At 40.5% G+C, this 21,127-nt stretch overlaps 1 protein-coding gene across 8 annotated transcripts in view; it reads left to right on the top strand.

Annotated features, from left to right (window-relative positions):
- Window positions 1-21,127, top strand: part of diaph2 (diaphanous-related formin 2) — a 397,495-nt gene that overhangs the window by 95,138 nt on the left and 281,230 nt on the right. For all 8 annotated transcript variants that reach the window (XM_084353751.1, XM_084353750.1, XM_084353752.1 and 5 more), the window contains one exon: window positions 12,481-12,620. In XM_084353751.1, the coding sequence (XP_084209877.1) occupies window positions 12,481-12,620 (140 nt within the window). The remainder of the gene's footprint in view (window positions 1-12,480; window positions 12,621-21,127) is intronic.

Here is a 21,127-nt window from a genome sequence, read left to right as displayed (position 1 = left end):
ATCTGCTGCCTCACGTTGTGTCTACACACATAATCTCTGGCAACTTTTTAAGTCAACAAAAGGTAATTGAAGTGTTGTTTATTCTAGGTACTGGGGTTGTTATTCAGCTGAGTCGCGAGGGAAAAAAAAGGAGAAAAGCAGAATATCAGACTAACCTGGACCTTTTGCCCCCATCGCGTGTTTGTGCTATGTATGATTTATCAAGGTTAGTCCCTTATGGAGAGGGTCAGCGAAGAAGGACCGAGGAGCATAAAACAGGACATACATTAGAAACCAGCATCAGTGCTCTTGCTCATTTATTTATTGTTTCAACAATGTCTTCAAACCTTTTTTTTTGCAACTTTTAGTAAGTAGTTGCAGCTCTTGGCTTCATACCCAAGCTCCCAGAGCTGGAAACAAGAGCACAGAGTTCATTAGGCCTTCACAATACAATCAATGCAGCAGAGACCGCAGTGAAAACCTAAATGAGATCCTGTGTGACTTTACCTGCTTAACAGCTCACTTGATAACCCCCTCCACCACGATACCGGGGAGTTCATGATGGGGAAATGAGTGCCAAGATGGCTCGACATGCCTTTCAAGTTTCCTTCTGTCATTATTTGTCTCTTTGATATAACTACGGAAATTATGAGTACTTTCTCACCTCATCTACATATAAAATACTTCATGTCTTTGTGCTTTCGGGGAACTTTTGGGACCATATTGAGCCACCCGCTGACCTTGAATTGATTGGTGAGTGGTTGGAGTGTAGTGCATTATCTTGAAAGCAGTGTGGGTGAGTCTGTGCAAGGGCTTATTTTTAGGTTGAGTCAGTGGAGGAGAAAAAAAATCCATAAGTCTCCTTAATGATCTTATTGTCGGAACTCCAACTCACAAAAAACCTGTCCATCAGCCGACCGTCAGTCTGTTGCAGAGTTTTCTTGTTTATCACATCGAAACATATTTTCTTACACGCTATGTGTTTACAGTAAATCGTAGTCATTCTCGTATTCCACTGCTGCATATAAACCTTTGACTTAAGCCGTCTTTCTGCGGGTAGTGTGCACTCAATTTTACTCACTCTACTTTTCTCACTCTCTTCTACCTGACTTTCAGCGAGCTGGCTGACATCTGCTCCTATCTTTATAGAGGTGTCATTGAAATTCAGTGCAGACATGAGTCCTGCAAAGCACAAGGAGAACTGCTTAGAAGAATATTCTGCACCACGCACAAACTTGTTCAAACGCAAGCACACAGGCTGGCACATACAAACCATATTAATATATATGTGCATGTACACACACACACACACACACACACACACACACACACACACACACATGCACACACACAGACACAGAGACACTAAAAGACTTACAGCATTCTATCTTTGTGGCATCAATGGCCTTTAATTAAATACACCAAAATGCCTCATGTTATTAAAACAAGAGTAATAAAGTTAATTAAGATTCCAGTCCAAGTGTGACACCCACAGTGTGTATGACTGTGTATGTACTGTATCTTTGTGCTTTAGGGCGTGTGTTACTTGCATTGGGATGCGAAAACAGTGTTTTTGCTGTCTGTCCAAGTTGCTACAGCTCTGTGAGAATCAATAGGGCAAGGCCAAAGCTATGACCCAAGCGGCTAGAGACATTAAGGTTCCACGGCCTAAATTCTTCCCTCGTAAAGCAGCAGCAGAAGTTGGAGCTCCAGAACCTATTCTTTAGTTAGTATAACATTGAGAAAGTTTGCCTTATAACTTGTCGCATACTAACTGTGAATAGCTGCCCACTACTCCTACAACTATTATGTTACAGTGTTAGGCCTCATCTACTGACCCCAATTTTCTACAATCTACACAAAGCAAAACAATCTAGTTGGTTCTCTTTCATATTTATAACACATTGAAGCTACACATGACTCATACTTCAGTACTTGCATGCTCACAATGTGTTGCAAAGTCTATGTGCAACACTTTATTATAGACCAAAATAGGTGATTGACAAAAGCCCATTGAAATTAAAGCCAGTTGCGTGACTCTTCTCCAGTACATGATGCCTTGGTCAATGAATGAAGCATCAAAACCAAAGTTTGGTTTTGATAATATCAATGTAGCATGATCTTGAACGCTAATGGCAACCATCCAGTACATATTCTTATTTATTCATTGAATGAAGCACAAATGAAGCATGGTCTACTGGAGAAGAGTCTTGCAAAGTATTACTTTTACATACCATCATGATTAATAGGTGAATGTCCGGAGTATGAATATTTCTGGCCACTGTTAAACAGTGAACCTTGTTAACATGAGTGTTGGCTATGCATAGGTGATTAAATCATTCGGAAAATTAATGTGAAAACTTTGGTTTTACATGTTTTTATTTTTTCTTTTCTTCTTTTGTTTTTTGTTTTTTTTTCGATGCCAGCGACCTACACAATACATAATGATGACGTAAGTGTCAACACACCATTAATGGTTCCCCTCCCTACTGTGCCATTGTGCTCTCATTTATATGAGTCAAATTGGGCATTTTCATGTTTTCTGTCCTCGTAACGACCCAATAACAACTGTTGAATTACCATTCTTTTATCATAGGAACAGCTGTATTTGCAAATGGGTGGGCCATTAGGAGCTTATTTCTGAATCACAGACTAAAATGTGCATGCTGTTCTTATTCCTCACACACTGTTCTACAAAAAAAACCCTCACTCTACATTTTAAGTTGAACGGTTTCAGAGAATATTTTTGTTTTGTTTGCAGGACAAAAACTCGCTGAGTTTTAAAAGTGGTTTGGCGAAATTTCTATTTTGTACCACCAACAGGACTGCATACCCTAGAGGGTTGACTTGAGGGAAAATTTTAAGTGATAGGTTCCTGCAGGAATAATTACCTGTGTCAAGAAGTCCTCTCTGTTCTACTTTGTGTGCTGCTCAACTGTATTTATTCTAAATGGAGCTCTTTGGTCTGCCATGTTCACTTGCCATGCCTTTTGTGGCTCCCTCTCTCTCTCCTGTCCCTATATCTGGCTGTTTTGCTTGATTATCAGAAACTTGTTTATCGTTAATAGATTGACTTGTGTTTTTCTTTGCTTCTGGATGGTGTCCTTGTCTTTTTGACCTAACAAAACCATCTTAAAAAGACAGTTCACCCCCAAATCAAAAATACATATTTTTCCTCTTACCTGCTTTCTCTTGAATATGCTGAAACTAGATGGCACTTGGCTTGTGGTGCTCAAAGCAACACATACATACATTCGAAAAACTCAACCATAATGCCTCTTCCCAGAAATTATGACCCGGTTACTCAAGATAATCAACAGACCTTGTTGTCATGGACAACGAGGCTAGCTTGGCAAGCTAATTAAGCTAGCTGAGGTTACAGCTCAGCTGAGAAGTACAGAATTAATGTTCACTTCCTGCACTGCAACAAGCGAAAGCCTCTCATCCGTTAGTAGATACACATCTCCTCCGCAGTGATGCCATGTAGTCCTCCTCAGTTTGAAAGGGTTCCTATGGTTCAGTTTGCTGCACTTTATTTGTGAAGACATTTGGAGTTTCAGTTTGACTCAGCCAGGAAGCAGACTTTGGTTTTGATTTCCCCCTCACTTCATTGATGGTGACTACCTGGGTTTTGTGATGAAAACAGCTCTCCATGACGTGAATATTCTATTGTTGTGAGCATCTTTCAGCTGCTACCTAAAACACTGATGATGTTATATTGCAGTTCAACTTTCAGTGTGATTACAGCCAAGAGAGATGCTGACGATGCCGGTTGGCCTGCCCTCCCCTTGTCCACATCGGGGGCGCAGCCAGTAGGGCGGACATGTATAGTGTGTGTGCTATGTGTGGTTGCTTTCCTCAAAGCCTGAACCGTCTGGCATGGGTCAGGCTAAAGTTAAAAGTGTGAAAGGGAAAGGACGAGGTGAGCCGTTTCAAAGAGGTTGTTGTTAGTCTGGTAAGGGTCAAGGTGGAAGTATCACAAACACGTTAACCTTGAACTGACTTTGGCTTTGGCAGGGTTTAAGGTTCCAACAAAAGTGCTGCAGGGTGAAGAGAATCAATTTCCGTTCTTATTTTCACCACAAGCAGTTTCCATACAACACAAAGCAGTTAGTAATTTGTTTGCTGAAGGATTGTAATGATCACATTGAATGTTTTTGTCATTTGAAGATTGTCTCTTGCACCATGAAAAACACACAATTCGTCAGGACATTCTTATTTGTTGTGCAGTCTCAGACAAAAAAAAAAATCAAATGCCTTTTATTAAGCTGTCCGGATGCAGTTATTGCTGATGGGGCTGAAGGAAGGCATTTTAGCTCTTTGTACATTATTTTTGATTGAATCGGTTGATGTCTAAAGTCATGCAAGGCTCCTTCTGTAAGCGCAGATGCATCCTTTATTCATCACTGCATGACAAGTAAATTCTAGATGACAAATGGGGGGGGGGGGCTTGTTCCTTTCTGTTTTGTTTGAAAGTTTAAAACCCATTTAAAAGAACATGGCCTTTCTTTAATAAAAAAACATATCCCTGTATAAATTCCAGTTCTGAATAAATAAATCTCATATCTATTCAACCCATGCTTGAGCTGCCCCATATCATTTTTTTATACCTGACCTTTCAGTGTATTTATGTATACACACACACACACACACACACACACACACACACACACACACGCACACACACACACACAGATACTCATACACTCACCGGACATGAATGTAGAAGCTGCATACTTCTGCTTGTAATTAAATTAACAATAAACCAAATCCAACCCACATTTTGGGCATAAAAAGGGAATGGAATCGTTTAATATCCTCAGGTTTGTGGTTGTTCTTCCTTCAGACCTTGGGGATCAAGACACACACATACATATACACACACACACACACACACACCATGATGCCTTGGCCACTGCCCAGTGTGTCTTACAAAGTAAACCCCGCAGTGTTATTTTCAAGCTGTTTCCAGCCTAATAGCTCATTGTTTGTTTTTTCGTGTTTTCTTCTCAGCCTGCCTCTCTGTTGTGGTCGTTGTCTTGTGTCTGGGCACAAGATGTAATGCCACACGCCCCGATTATTGAGAGAATGTTGTAGGCCTAATTGTGTCTGTGTTATCAGCAAGTTGTAGTTGTGCAGGCATGTGAGAGTACATCTGACTCTAGATTTTGTTTTCTGACCACGACAGGCGGAAGATAGAGGGAGAAAATAAATACAGAAAGAAGAAAAAGCCCCCAGAGCGTCCAGATACACGCACACTTTTTTATAGCTGTCACCCAGGGTTTAAAAACACCTCAGTATGGACAGAGTGAGAGACAGCGACGGACAGATAGGAAAAAGACTGGGAAAAAAAGGAGGAGTAAAGAGACTGAAATGGACAGAAAGGGGTGAAATGCTTGGCCACATGGTCTGGTGGGAAATCCCCCACTGAGCTGGGAGCCCTGCGCCCTGGTGGCTAGATGAAATGTCTTATCTGCCGGCGGCAGGACTCTGTCCTTTAAGTAGGGCTAGGGAAAACTCATTGTCCAGCCAACCAGCATCTCAACTGATCCGTGTTCCCTTTGACCTTTAGCACTGCTGCCACCGACACATGCCAAACTCTAGATTGTGTTAAATGTGAGATTGCTCATTTATACAGCATCTCTGACGTGCGTGCATGTGTGTTTGTTGCGTGCAAACCCTTATTTCCTCGCGCAGGTTTGTTGTTGTTCATAGGTCATGTGTGCATCATAAGGGAAAAGGCTGAGACGTGTGACATTTGGATCTACCTGTCTGGAGACTGTCTTTTACTCATTCTCGTGGTATCTTTCCCCTCAACGAATCTACCAACCTTTAATGAGCAGGAAATTAAGTTGTAACGTGGCTATCATACAGCATGATATGCACTAATTGCTCAGATTGTATCTGTATTATTTTCACAAAGAACAGTAGGGTGCTCGAGTAATTTTCATTAATTACACACAAAGAAGGAATAATTAGATTTTTCATTACTCCATAACTTTTTGTCTATGATGTTTTTGGGAGTGTGGGGTGGGGGCTGGGGTGTGTGTTTGGATTCATTACCTCCCAAGAACCGTTTTGAAGACATTATTTGAGAGTGTTAAGATTATTTTTCCCATAAGAATCGCCTTGCAAGACCTCCGTTATGTTCTGTTACAAATAAATCAGGTGTTGAGGATGTTTTCTTGCATGTCACCTTGAATTATCATGAAAGGATGCAGGAGTACAAAACCATTTTTATTCAGAGCGGTAAAACAAGCAGTGTTTTAACGTCACTCTTTTTTTTTCAGTATCAGGAAAACTGTATGTCAAATGACGTTGTAGGGTTTGTTTCTTTCTGTTCACATTTCAATTTCGACCTGCGGTGATTAATCGATTAATCAAGAGAAAGATAATTGCCAACTATTTTGATTATTGATTAATTTTTTTGAGTAATTTTTGAAGAAAAAATGTGAAACGTGTTTTCCAGCTTCTTACATGTGAGGATTTGAAGAGAATAAAAGGAAGAGTCTTTGGGTTTTGGAGTGTTGGTTAGACAAAAGAAGTGATATAAAGATGTCACACTGGGCTCTGGGAAATTGTGACGACCATTTTTAACATCTGAAAAAAATCATCTGATTAATTAATAATGCATATAATTGTAAGTTTCAGCCCAAGTTCTATTAAAAGTTTTAGTTGTCACATTCTGCTTATCCTACCAATAATGCCTCGAATACCCAGAATGAGCTTGTGCAAATATCATGCTGTGCTGCAATGAGTCACGCTATTCAAATGAATACACTGCTATCATGATTTGCACACATTTACTTTGGATGACTTTCATACTGACCATCTAAAAACTGTAGCATGCTAATCTCAAGTACACTAACTTTCTGCTTCTGTTCTGGCATCCCTCCCCAATTACACCTCTTCATCGCATAAAAATGCAAGAGATAAGAGAGTTTAGTAGATTTTGTTATATGAGGGAAAAGAGGGCAAGAGCAAGGCAGACTGGATGGAAGAAGCAGTAGCAGTCAGCTATCTCCCAGCTCTAGCTTCCAGGCCAGACACGTAGCCGCCATGTGGTTTTCCAGTAAGCTGACAAAGAAGCTGAATAATGTATCTATCAGTCTGCCTGAGTGTGTCGAGCGCTGGGCACTGAGTAAGCTGCCAGCTTGTTATAGGCTCATTACAGGTGAAGATGACATGTGGAGGTGCAGCCGCCGTGGCATTGTCTCCCTGCCCTGCCCTCGATAGGAGGCACAGTACTCTGTCACTCCCCCATGGCATGGAAAAAGGGAGACAGAGGTGATAGAGGAGGAGGGAATGAGCCTCAATGCTCCCCTAACCCCCCAAAATGAAATTGACAGACTCGCTGAAGTAATTGCTCCCAGCACTATTTTCTTTGGCAGGAAATACTGTTATCGACAAATAGGGGATTCAATAAGCGGCAGGAGATGAGGCTCTAGGCTGTGGTCAAAAGGCTGTGTCCGTCCTCTACTTTTGAGGTTGCAGTGTCTCCTGATGCTCTATCTCTCCGCCCTGCACTTTCTCCATCGTCTTTCTCTCTTGTATCTAACCTCTACTTTTTCATCTCCCTCACGCTCCCTGTGCTTCTTCGCGTCTTACTACCTCATCACGCGTTAGCCACGCAACATCTCCCTCCCTTCATCCCTCCATCTTCCCTTGCTCCCTTTCTCTGGGGCCTCTTTTCGACCATTTTCTTCTGTTGACCAGTTTTGAGAGCCTGAAGGGGAAAACTCCATCAGCCAGTAGCCGGCAGGTATTGCTCCCTCCCTCCCTCTAATCCTCTGATTGTTTCCCTGCTGCCAGTGCAGTGGTGTAATGTTGATATTATCCCAAAGGATTCCATTGATTTGGGCTAGGGTCATGAAAAAGCAGTTTATGGTCAGTGTCTTTGGTTTCCAGAGGTCAGGGCACGCAGTGAAACCAGAGCTCTAGCTTTTCTGGACATAGTGGTATGCCTGCTGGGAACTACTTAGAGGTAAGGAGATAAATAAAAAGTGTTCCCTCTCAATACCCTTTGTATTATTGAGGAAGCAATGTTCTGGAAACGCAGTTGCCTAATCAGCCATATCCAAAAATGGATTCACACAGATGTAAGAAGCACATTTAAATTTGAAACTGTGAGGGCTTTTTTTCCAATACTCTCATCCCTGTTTAGGTCTGATGTCTTTTTCCAAAGTGACTGTATTTACTGTTGAATGTGAAAGTTTTATCAGTGTTTTCAAAGTTTCAGTTAATTAATGTTTTTACTCATGCTTACAAGTTGTCCTTGACAAAGCCGCTGAGCACATTTCATTAAGCCCCAACACCTCCGACGTCAAGCCTTGGCCAGACGGCAGCTGATTGGTCTTCAGACTTGCATGAAACCCTCCACTGTGGCTTTAATACATCTCACATGCCATTATCTTTCAAGCTTTATTCAGCACAGTGCTGACATATAGCCTCTCCACTGTCTACCTAACTCGGATGTTTTAGCATTTGTTATTCATATAAACTGATCCACTGCAGAGACAGCGCTGTGTTTTGAAAACCGTAGCCTTCTCTCCAGCAGAAAGAGTTGGTGATTTGACTGCTGTGGCGAGTGCAACAATCAAGAATGATATTTTCAGGGGACAGGCAGAATATTACACTGTCCCCAAACAGTGCTCAGACTGAGAAAACACCAATTATTTAACCTTTTTCCTCCTACCTTTTGGAGGACCAGAAACACTTACACATACTTATTCTTCCTGCATTCCTAGCGTGATCAGATTGGACATATGCGATGCACTTTCCCAGTCAGCTGTTTAGGGTTCACGGTTCAATATTAATTGAATTGTCATTCCTCAACACAGGGCTGTACAATAAAATGCAGGTTGTAGTCTCTTTATGCGACACAGAAAAAAAAAGTTTTTGTTATGGTGGAGTGTTAAGGATTAAAGATTTTCACAGCCTGAGGAAAGAAGCTGCTTCGTAGCCTGATGGTGCGGTAGTGGATACTTCTGTATCTCTTGCCAGATTGGCTGGGGTGGGTGTTGTCTTTTGGTATCCTTTGGGCTCTGTGCAGACACCTCGATTCACGGATGCCACTAATGCTTGGTAGATTAGCGTAGCAGTAATGTTACGGACAGTTTTAATCACCCGCTGCAGAGCCTTCCTGTCCCGGCCCGTACACAACCATGCCAGTTTGTGACGTATCCAGTCAGAATGCTTTCTACTGCTGTTGCCAGAAATGGCAGAATGAAATGTTTCTGGTCTCAGGTCTTTGGTAGGTCCCTATCCAGGGAGTATCAAAAGGTATGATTGTGCAGCATCCTTATGTTCCAGATACAGTTCAGGTTCAAGTTCAGTGTCTAGACTAGGACTCCGTGAAATCCTTTGCACAACATACTGTTTTCATATTGACAGTGGGTAGGTTAGCCTCTAATTATGTCTGACATTTGTTCACCAGTTGTTAGGTTTCTAATCTTTACTTTTTCCTTTGAAGAAACTCTTATAGGGTAGTTTTTGTTGAGCAGCCCAGTACAATTGGCCAACCTGGTGGTTGAGAGCCACTGATTTTGATACAGTATGTCATAATGTGCATGTCATGTTGTTGGTATAATATTAAACATATTACTTTACAGGATAAATCCTATGTAGTGGTTGGCAATAGCAAAGCCTCTTTCAGTGACATTAGCAAGTCTTTCCTATAAATGGGAATGCAATTTCTTGAGTGGCTGTATGAGAGACATCATAGTAGCTTTTATTCCCTTCAATTGTAAAACCCTACTGTAATGACAAAGTTGAGCTATGGACAAGAACCATATAGTGTAGCTACATGGTTAGTATCATTGTTATATATCATATATCTTGATCAACAGAACATTGTTTTTAGTGTTAGCCCAAGTCAGACTAAAAGGCAAATTTTCATCTCTTGTCACCAGCCAGATATTAAAAAGTCACCCTTAAAATAGCTTTAGCTGACTCCAGACCCGAAACAATAATTTCATCATGCATGGATTAGCTGATTATCACATCATGACATTAATTCTGAATATTTTCATATATCTTTTTTAGGCATCTGTATGAGTAAGACTTGGTTAAACATGCTCTATTTGAGAGCCCTATTCATTGAGACAACGGAAGATTAAAAAAATGCTAATTACTTGGGCTGTATGTACAGTTAACAAAGTAGATTATGGCTTCACGATTTAAAATTTACAGAAAGAAATTGTGCATTCTGCAGACACAGGATAACACACACACACACACACACTACATAGAGTACATTTTTCAAAAGAGAGTCAAACTGAATCACATGAAGTTTTCTTAAAATGCTGATTTCAAGAGTCTGTTTAAGAAAATAAGCACCGCCGCTCAGGGATTAAAAACTCATTGATTTTTTTTTAAAGTACTTAAACAAGCAGGGAAATGTAATTGTTATGGTTGTAGCTACTATAAAGACAGCTCTACATCACTGTCTCAGTTGAACCTTGCCAACTCAAAGACCCGACATTTCACCACGGGACTTTAAGTACCTGGAGCGTCTGTTTTTCTCCTCGTTGCTGTCTAATTGAGCGTATATCTGTTTTTTTGTCATTTCCATTACTTTTTAGTCCCGTCTTTCACAGTCGATAACAAAAAAACCCCATAAAAATTCAGTTTGACAGAAATGTGCAACAAAGAGTCCTCTGGTAGGTAATAGGTGAGAAATCTAGATAGTAATAAGACAGATTCGCCCCTCTCCCCATGGTCTAATAACTACCTTCAGTCAGATAAAAGCTAAGCCAGTCACTCCTCCACGTTCATCCAGCATTGCTTGAAAAAAAGATGAATAAGTGTTCGTATAGATCAAGCTGAGAAAGACAGCAAAGCACAGAAAATGTTTTTTTTATTACAAAGTCAAACTATAGTTTGGAAAACAAGACAATTATGTGAAAGTACACTTTCAGATTGAATTCGCCTTGAGATTTTAGTGCTGGCGCCATAATAGCAGAAGAGATGAGACTGTTTAAAGTAATGACAGAGAATGATGTTAATAAAAAAAAGGGTTCATCCTAGCATAAAAAAATTAATAGTTTAATTCAATCTTGCTTGTTGAATGACAAAGGTAGATACTTGTTTACATGTTTTTATTGTTACACACACACACACAAAGATAATAAGACAAGGTACTAATATGCATGTGCTCACATTTCCACTTTGAATAGTGAAAAGAAAACAAAAAACAGTTTTGATACTGCTTCACACTGGAAAAGGCACCAATTCTGCTTGGTTTTTGCATCAATCTCCTCTGCAGGTTACCAAACATGATTTTACACCAGCCTTTATCAAATAAATACTTCTTGTCATTATGGAGACAATCAAACTATGAACTCAGTTTACACTTAAAGCGAAGACTTATTGGTAGCTTGCTGTTCATAAACTGCTGCTGTTCTGCAAAAAAAAAAAAAAAAAAGGGTCTCTTTCATGTTGACTGTGCATTGTGGGAGAGCAGCAGGCCTCTCTTTTCTCCAGATAAATGAGCTAGCTTATTACTTTCCAAACTGCCTATTAGCACAGCTCACTTAGTGGGGAACCAGCAGTCCAGGGATGAACACAGTAAAGATGATGTCGTCTAGCAGGCTGGTTCAGGCATATGTGATAATGTGTCTGCAGTGTGTTTTGCAATTTTGTTTTGTTTGGTACCTTGACTCAACCCCCACCCGAAATGTGTAGCTCATTTTCACAACAGAACCTGAAAATGACTAATTTAACAAAAACTTGATCTTTTAGCCTGGAGATAAAGAGATAACATAATTGATTCAATCAATCGGTAACTTTTTGAAATCAAGCTGTAGCTCAATGTAATGTTCAATGCTGCCTTCACTGTGTGTTGGGAGAGCGAGTGTGTAAATGTGCGTTTTCCTGCTGTGGCGTAAGTGTGTGTATTGCTGCCAATAGGTAGTCTCATTGTGTAAGCATCACTGTAGCAACACGTCCCTGGAGTCCTCTGTGGAGATTATACACAAGAATCCATTTACTTCAAACAGGAGGGGCTGCAGATAGCAAGTAGAGGCGATGTTCGACTCTCAGTGAGCGCAGTCTGTCATTAGAGTATTGGCTGATTGAGAAGAAGAGAAATTGGCATACACATAGCTATACACTCACTCATCCTTTTTTCAAAACTGTAGACGTGTTTATAAGCTTTTATCAATATCACCTTTGTGAGAATCCAAATTTAAGTCCAAACAACTTTTCAACAACTTCACCGACTGAGATCTGAAGACTCTCACTCTGCAGTATAATGTCATCTTCATGGTATTGTTGAGTCTGTTCTTACCGATCTGATTCAACGTGACAGAAAATGAAGGTTTATTGTGTATTTTTTTTTTTTTTTTTTGCCTTTGATTTTTCTTTACCCTTTCTACAGTATGCATTTAGGAGGCTGTATAATGTAAATAATACACTGGTGTTATTTCAGTGTTTATAGGTGCTGAGGCCATAGTGTATGATCGTAATCTAATAACTGTCCTGTTGATATTTTGTTTTCAGGGTGGACTAAGAAACAGCAAGCATGAGTGTACACTTTCATCCCAGGAATACGTCCATGAGCTGCGTTCTGGCATCACAGAAGAAAAGCTGCTCAACTGTCTGGAGTCCCTCAGAGTTTCTCTCACTAGCAACCCTGTCAGGTTAGTAACTCAAGCTTTTCTCTCACACTGTAAAACTGGGACTTGTACTGGGAGTTTTAACACAAAGAGGTCTCATTTCTTTATACAAAACTGTAAAAAGACTATAAAGTGTCGTGGTGCTGAACCTGTCCCACAATAATTAGGATAAAACATCACTCCACAAAGTTATGGACATTGCTGTCTAGAGGAAACTACTAGCACACACAACAGATTTGCACAGCCTGAACTATTGTGGTATAAATATTTTTAATATTTGCCAGTTAAGCTTGATACAGTTTTATCAGTCTTCTGAAAAAAAGAAGAAGGTGGGATTAACAAATTCTGTCAAAAAAACCGGGAGTGGGAAGAACCAGAATTTTTTTCTTTCATGCTGGTTATACTTTCCAACTAATATACTGAAATGTACATTTGCTAATTAGACAAATGCTTTTCACTTCTGACCTTCATCTGGAGTTCACTTGTCATCGGAATCACGTGGCTGCAAACGACCTATTGCATTGCTGACAGGTGTTTCTATCATTTTGTCCAGCTCATTTATATCAGAAACACCTCTCTGTTTAATGTGATACAGCCCAACAGCAACTTAAACAGTTTAAACAAAAATTGAAAACAACCTTCATAAAGGTAGTATTTATCGCAGGGCTGTGTGGGTGTACCTAATAAACTGACAACTAAGTAGGCACGCCCCTGAAATGTCTTAATGATGAACAAAAATGTATTTTTACTCTTGACAATTCAGACAGTTTACTCCGTTGTCTATTTATGTACACTTTGAAGAGAGAAAATATGGCTTATCCAATATGTTATCGGCTTTCAGTAGAGCAGGGGGGTGTCTTCTGTTAAACATCTGTTTCTAATTAGATGTATGCAGAGGAATCTCATTGGACCTGTTCCATGTGGATTGATCTGCTAGGTTAGACAAGAAACATCAACTTTTAAACAAGCATAGTGAATGGTGCAGCTGACCAAACGAGCACAAGCTTACAGTCACCGGGAGTCATTCCAGACCACTCTGTCCATTACACTCTAATAGATAGGTCTAGTTTTCCCACATCAGAAAGCCAGCCATTCTGAGACCTTAATAAGAATGTGGCTCTTTGTCATGTGCCTGCCTCTAAGCTACCAAACTAAAAAATAGCCAGTGCTTGCACTTCTTCTCTTTATTCTGTTAAAAACCTACATAAAACTGTTGTCAGATGTTATTTGATTTTTTTGTGGTTCTCAACTCTGTCCTGTTGAGCCTCGATTGGTTCCTTAGTCATTCATTACAAGGCCTCACTGATTTTGTGAGCCTTGTCTCTGCTTGTTACCCAAATTCTCTACCTTCTCTCCTGTAAATGGGATCTTCAATTTTAATTTGGTCCCACTAGTACAACGGAACTCTTAGTGACAGCGGATCCTTTAAATTATTTACCAGCCTACTGTTGAGGAGATGTTTCTTAATGTGAATCAATGAATGGTGCATATTAGATGGTCATCGGATAAGTGGAATAGTTTTTTATGTTCACCTTGGATACAGAGAAAGGACCGCCAGCATGGCCCCAAAGGTGCTTTTATTTAATCTGTGCGCTACTACTACCATTACTGCTCTATCCTGCCTTAACCAAGGTAAGAGAGACAAAGAGTTGTATGCTTAACCCTGCACATTCACTCCACCAACAGATAGTCACCACACCCATTCACATATGGAAATTACAGTGGATATTTTTATTGATAGTCACCCTCTTCTTCCAGTAAACTTGGGAGAGGAATTAAACCAACCAAGGGGATCAACCTGAGAGTGGTTTTACTCAATTTGCGAAGTTTACAAAGAGTCAAAAGAGTGAAGCCAACGCAGAAGCGCCTTAAACTGGCATTATTTATAGTGGCCAGCAGGGGGCAACTCCACTGGTTGCAAAAACAAGACTGATTGTTTGTAAGCTTATGAGAAAATGTCTCTACTTTGTAAAAACTTGGTAAATGGTTTCTTAATGATAATATTATTATATAAATATATATATATTTATTATCTTAATCATGAGTTACAAGTCCTACAATACAGCATGACAACTTGCTGCCACACAGTGTCCTCATGCCCTCAGCTACCCCTTTTCGACAAAGGCAGTTCAGGTATTTCCGAGCCAGTGCCTACTCTTGAAGCAAGTTTCCCGGGTGGCACCAACACTTTGCTGGTCTCGAACAACATCAATACGTGATTTGACAGTGGGTTCTGACTTGGTTTTACATAAAGTATGTTATGTACTGTAATGAATAGCAAAGTAAGTATCCCTCGGATGATTGCAGCGCTGTAAGGTCTCAGTCTCTGTGGGGAGTCAAGTCAGCCTCTCCATACAGAAAGGCCGACTGGTGCCTGGGGGATGTAAATAAGGCTAGGCTTGGTCTATGGGTGTTTTCAAATAGCTGAGCCTTTGACCAGGATGCAAAGGAGCTTTATGGAGGAATTATCTCCAACTGATGACCAGGTCCATCCAGGGAGAAAGCCAACTTTGGGTGTGTGTGCTCAGGGGGACAGTGCGAGTGAAACACAGGTTCCCCTTGCTCGTCTTTACGCCTGTCAGTATTTCTGTCTTGGGAAAGGGACTGATTGTTTTCTTGAAGCATGGATAAGGTTACTCATAATTAATACAGTATGAATGCACCTAATTGTCATGGATCACAACACACAGGAAATCCACATTTGGTTTGCTACTCTTCTGACTCCACTATGTTAATGTAACCTTTGTACGGTATGTTATCGTATACTGAAAATAACCATGAAGTAGAGGACAGAACAGTGCATTTATGCTTGTTTTAATTTACATTTTTTTCGAATAATGATAAGGTGGCCAGCTTTTACAAATGGATAATTTGTGGATATGCTACCATTTATTTTATTTTCCTAGTTATACCTCATAGTGTCTAACACTGAAGCATTTCTCATTATAGAGACAGACTCCCATTCCAACATAAATGCCGGAGTATAGCCGAGAGCTGATTACTTTCTAGTTTTCTCACAGCTGAAAAGGCTAGACAAACTTTGTTTAAGACTGTCTTGCCTGTGTTCAAACGATCTGGTGGTAAAGAGCAGAATTTTAATGTTGGGGTCTGGATTTATCAACCATTTTAGTGTTGGAAGAATCTGTTCTCAATCGAACGGAAATCTCAGAGGAATGCGTATCTGTTGTTCCTCAACTCTTACATGGCTTTGAAGTAAAATAAAAATATCATTATTTAATATGACTTCTTGATCTAGAGAATTAAAATATTGTATAAAATCCGCCAACATGTGATGGTTGAGGACTGCAGGAGAGCTGTAAAGCTTGTCGGCAAGATACAAATACTAAGACAGATGTTATGACAGAAGATAAATGTTATTATTCTTGAAGGATTAACACTTCTAAAAACGTAAACTCATCTGTCTTCTCATGGAGGTTATATCAAGGGCAAGAAAATGTTCATGATTGTTTTCATTAAAGAAAACTAAGACAGGCAGACAAAGAAGCGATTTACAGATTTACAGAGTTTTTTAGTTTGACAGATACAAATAGCTCCGTGCATTGTCCCTGGCAGGAAAAGTTCAAATATTTTTAAGTTGATTCTTGTGCAAAAATCTACTTAGTCATGAGCTAATTATACAATCGGTGTTTCAAATGAGGATCAGTTAAAGCACAGCAATGTGTGGCAAGTAGGCCATTTGATCACACACAAATTGTACTCAATAGCTTACATGATTAATACAGCTATCTAACTCTTGTTTGCCATATGCCCTCTTGTATGTAGTCCAACCTCTCTGTCTATAGGCACCTCTGACTCAAGAAACATGCGTCACTCTTTATAATAGCTAAATATAGCCCTTAATACACTGAAGCAATTATTATATCCATTATAGAGGAATACATTTTGTGGTCTGTGCTGAAAAACATTTTGACATTCACGTCATGATTTCAATGGAAACCAGTGCTTTGTGTTGTGAAACGTTAAACTTAATTCTATACGATGAAATGAAAGTCTCCCCATCAAAGTGTTGTTGTTCTTCACAGTGAGTGCTTACCATTGCTTTTTGTTTTTCCTCTGATGTTTGGGCAGCCTGCTAATTTGCTCCCAGAGGCCTGTGTTTGTCTAATAGTTTAATTGGCTAGGCTGTGCACCTGTTTGGCAGCACAGGTGGCCACAGGGCCATTGTGCTGAGGGCCTTATCTCCCAGGCAGTTCCACACAGGTGTGTGGCATGCAGCCTTTGCAGATCCACCCACAGATGGCATCGCCTGGAGCATCCGCTGCTTCCACTATCTTCTCCTCAGCTGCCATGTTTTCCACTTCTCTTTCTGTCAAAAATTTCCCCAGCCAATTATTTATCCCCTACTTCATTCTCTCCCTTTTAATTTTTTCATTTGGATACTCTCTTCTTAATTTAGAAGTGTCAGATTGACTAGCCACTTTTCATTAATTTCTTAATCCACTGACGTGAGTAAGATGCCAACTTACAGAAAATTACAACCCTCTTATTTTTCCATTTAGTGGGAGAGAAATCCTGCTGTGTCTCAGTCCGGCATTCTTATTCACTGTCATTTCTCAGTTTATTTCCTCTCTGTCTCGCACATGTGAAAACTGTGATTAGATCCATGAAAAAAATATATCAAGGAATTAAATCTCTCAATAGGCAACACACATTTTATTTTTTTATTTTCTGTCATGTACTTTTAAATTTTGTCTTTACAAGATCTGGCATACCCCCCCATTTACACTTAGTTTGATCATTTCAGTCAGATTCATTTCAGCTCTGCAGCAGTAAGGTTAAAGCTCGCTTCCTCTGATCTAACTCAGCTGCTGCTCTATCAATTGACTTTCTAATATAAAAATAGGAGAGCGGTTTTAGTGGTTTTGGGCAGCAGAGCACACATCCATGTCCCCAGCTTCGGAGTTCCCTATGTTCAGCCTTCAGCATTACACTATGACTCTGTCAAATCCCGACAGTGACTTCCATATTAGATCTGCAAGCTCTCAGATCCCTAAGACATATTTAAGCAAAATTGAACTGGGCTCCTAACTTTTCATTATGTGAAATCTTCACGGTACAAGTCAGACATTTTCTCGGGGGCATTTTCTTGTGGGGGTCTTTTTTTTTTGTGGAGGCGGGAGACATTTGCTGACACCAGAGTTTCTCTCTGTGTCTTGGTACTCAAGGTGTGGGTTGTTGTGATGATCTTGCTGCTCCGCCACACAGGGTGTCTCTGAGTCTGAATCAGTCTCACCAGCTTTTCTCAGTTGAATGCTTCGAGCTGAGCAGCAAAGGGTTGCATGGAACACTAGTAATGGGCTTTTTACGAGCTTTGAAGTTACTATGCCCGCTAACAGAAAGCTGCTCGTCCCATTGACTGTCTGTCCTAATGCCCAGCTTGATAAAGCATTGAAGAAAACACACTGAGAAACACTGGAATTTCTGCCAAGCACGGTGGTGGTTCCCATTGTATAATGATGGAGCAAAAACCTTCAAAGAACTCAAAATCCTTCATCTCATGATCTGTGAGTCTAATAGTCAAAAGAACTCTTAGGTGGTCTATAAATAATAGTTCTGGTCATATAACTACAGTCTAATCCTACTCTCTTTTATTTAAATTGTGAAATGCCTAGTTAAAGGTGAAAAGGTATTACTGAACTTGATTGCCATTACATTTTATATGTACTCAAAGAATTAAAACCAAGACAAAAAGGTGCCAAAAAGCCACTCCCTTGGCACAAATATTCTTTTATTAGCAGCACTAACTGATCTTCATATATGCTCAACTCTACCCTCCGCTGGCCTCCTTAGTCCTCTGTGTGCACAGCAGCCAATAACAGCAGCACAAAGGAGCTTGTCCATCTGTCCAGCTGTTAGAACAAATGTGAGAATCTAAACGTCTCACAGGCTGTATACAGTATACACCCCTGACAGCTTCGGCCAGAAATCTTGTCTGGCACAGGCGTAAAGTGTGAGTAGTGGCAATGAGCTAATACTGCACTGATGAATGGTACTCGTGTGAGGATTTAGGTACAGTAGACATCAATGGGCTGGCTCTGTCCAACACAGATTCTTCACAGAGATGAATAACCGTTTCAACTCTGTCATTTTTGATGTGGAAATAGCTCCCTATCTCGGTGAATCATCCATAATTGATCCTCTTGATTCACTTTGTTACCCTGGACAGTGCTTTTGTAAGCTCAATCAGACTCCTTGTCAATTTGGAAATTTTAAATATAGCCTTAAAAAAACCCAGATGTCCTACGTGGAGTTCGAGGGGGACAGGCTACCTCAGGACACATGACAGTCTGACGCCTTTGAAATTTCTGGATCAAGCACCATCTCTTCCCAGCCCATCACTTTGTAGAGTAATGGAAAAATAGCAATTTGATTTTTTTTTGCCACCATGGCGATCAAGATTTAACATCTTCCAGGAAGGAATGAGGAAGGAAGGAAGGAGGAGAGACACAAGATATCCAACAATCTAACCTGTCAGGGCTCTAAAATACAACCCCAGAGAAGTAAAGTGAAGGTGGAAGCTTTCCAGTGGGGTAATTTTCTTTCCACTACGCTGGTGGAATCTACTCTCCTGACTCCCAGTGTTATTACAAACCAAGTTCACCCTCCAGGCCTCAGACTGGTTTGCTCTGTCACTTGTCAAGGAGAAATAAGACAGGAACGATTTGGAAATTACATGACCATGTTGCAGAAGTCTGAAGGCAACGATTTTCCTGCTCCTGAGTTTTTTTAAAGCAACAGAAGTAATTCTCACTCATTAGTGAATCCACAATTTTTGTTGTCAGGATGGTGCAATCAGTCTTGTTTTATAGCATCCAAAGAGTTTTATTTGACTGTTAAATTTGGCACAAATGTTACGACACTGTCTTCAACAGACGTGACCGGCAGTTAGAAATGAGCAAGTTAACTACTTTTTACCCTTGCGGCTGACTTCAACGTCGACGTTCGTCCTATTCTTCCTCAGAGGCAGTGAAAACGATTTTGAAGACATAAATGTCCTCAGTGTCTGGGTATATTTTAAGAGTGATGCCTATTTCATTTTATGACACCATCTGTTAACCTCCAAGATACCCATATCGGCTACAGCCCCAAAGTGATACATACATAATTCAGAAATATCTGTTTCTGAATTTTTGAAGGACAAATTTTGGGGCGACTGTGGCTCTGGAGGTAGAGGGGGCCGTCCACTAATCAGAAGGTCGTTGGTTTGATCCTCAGCTACTCCAGTCTGCTTGAAGTGTCTTTGGGCAAGAAAAGAATCCCAAATGGCTGTTTGTGTGAATGGGTGATTGCGACATGTGTTATAAAGTGCTTTGAGTAATTGGCAGACTAAAACAACTATATATAAATGCTGTCCAATTACCATGGTGCCTCTGGACACAATACAGTATGCTGCATTTCTGGGTGTTAACATGCATTCAAACAGTACAGCTTGACAAAATTGCTAAAATATATGCATTATATATTTTTTTCTCTTACGTGGAGCATTTCCCAGAATCCCACATGACTTGAGCCCATATCTGAGCCGGAAATCTGTCCCATCTGGTCCAAACTGACAGAGTGACACATTTTTGTTCCCAGTTTTGAGCTAAGGAATAAAAGCATTTATCAACTTTCCCAACCTTCTGAAGACGTCTCGTCTGCTCCAGGATCTGGGAAAGCTGCAAAGCTGTCCGAATGTTTTAGTAGTTCTCAGCAGATATCAAATGATAACACAAACTTATGCACACATTCTGGGAGACGTACACTGACACTCTGCAAGGGGTTTTATACATCTACTGTATAAGGTGACAGCGACTTGAACTAAATGGCAACTTTATGGCTTTGAAAATAGAATCCGTTCCTTCAAAGAAGTGCTTGCCACTGCATTTCCTTCTCCTCCCTGAAAGATGAAACTCATCTCTGCAGAAGCCTGAGGAATGTGCAGATACATCACATCAAACGTGATGATCCTCACTGTGATCTTCCACACGACACATACAGATTCACAGTGTACTGAACAGTTACATTAATTGGTCTAATCAACCTGCAATCCACCGGTAGTACTGCTGGTTTCTGTATACCTTCACCCAGCAGCAGTGAGGGTTGTTACATAGGAATCCTTGGTGGCGTTCAGGGGATAATTAGAAATTTCCAGAGTGTTTTGCTCTCCGCGGGGGGTCATTTCAAAGTGACTAGGGAGCATGGTGTGCTGTCAGCCGGCTGCACTTCCTCGCTGATTCAGTTCTGATAGAGACCTGCACTCCCCAGTGTCTCACACGTACAGATTACTGCCTCCATTGAGTTTTGCTTTGCATCACTGTGCATACAGACACACAAGGAGACACACATAAGCACCTTCAGTTCCACCAGGAAATGTCGAACATTTATGTCGTAGGCTCTTTCTTAGAACCACGATTTGGAATCAAGCTGAGAATCAAATGCCATTAGAAGTTCAAAGTGCTCCTTTTGAGCACTGCACCGCTTTTGTTCCTATGCTTGCTTTTCTATGCCAGCAATCACATTCTTGTAGT

Source organism: Pagrus pagrus, assembly GCF_965226575.1.
Source record: "Pagrus pagrus genome assembly, chromosome: 5".
Classification (NCBI taxonomy): domain Eukaryota; kingdom Metazoa; phylum Chordata; class Actinopteri; order Spariformes; family Sparidae; genus Pagrus; species Pagrus pagrus.
This window is presented reverse-complemented; position numbering and strand designations above follow the sequence as displayed.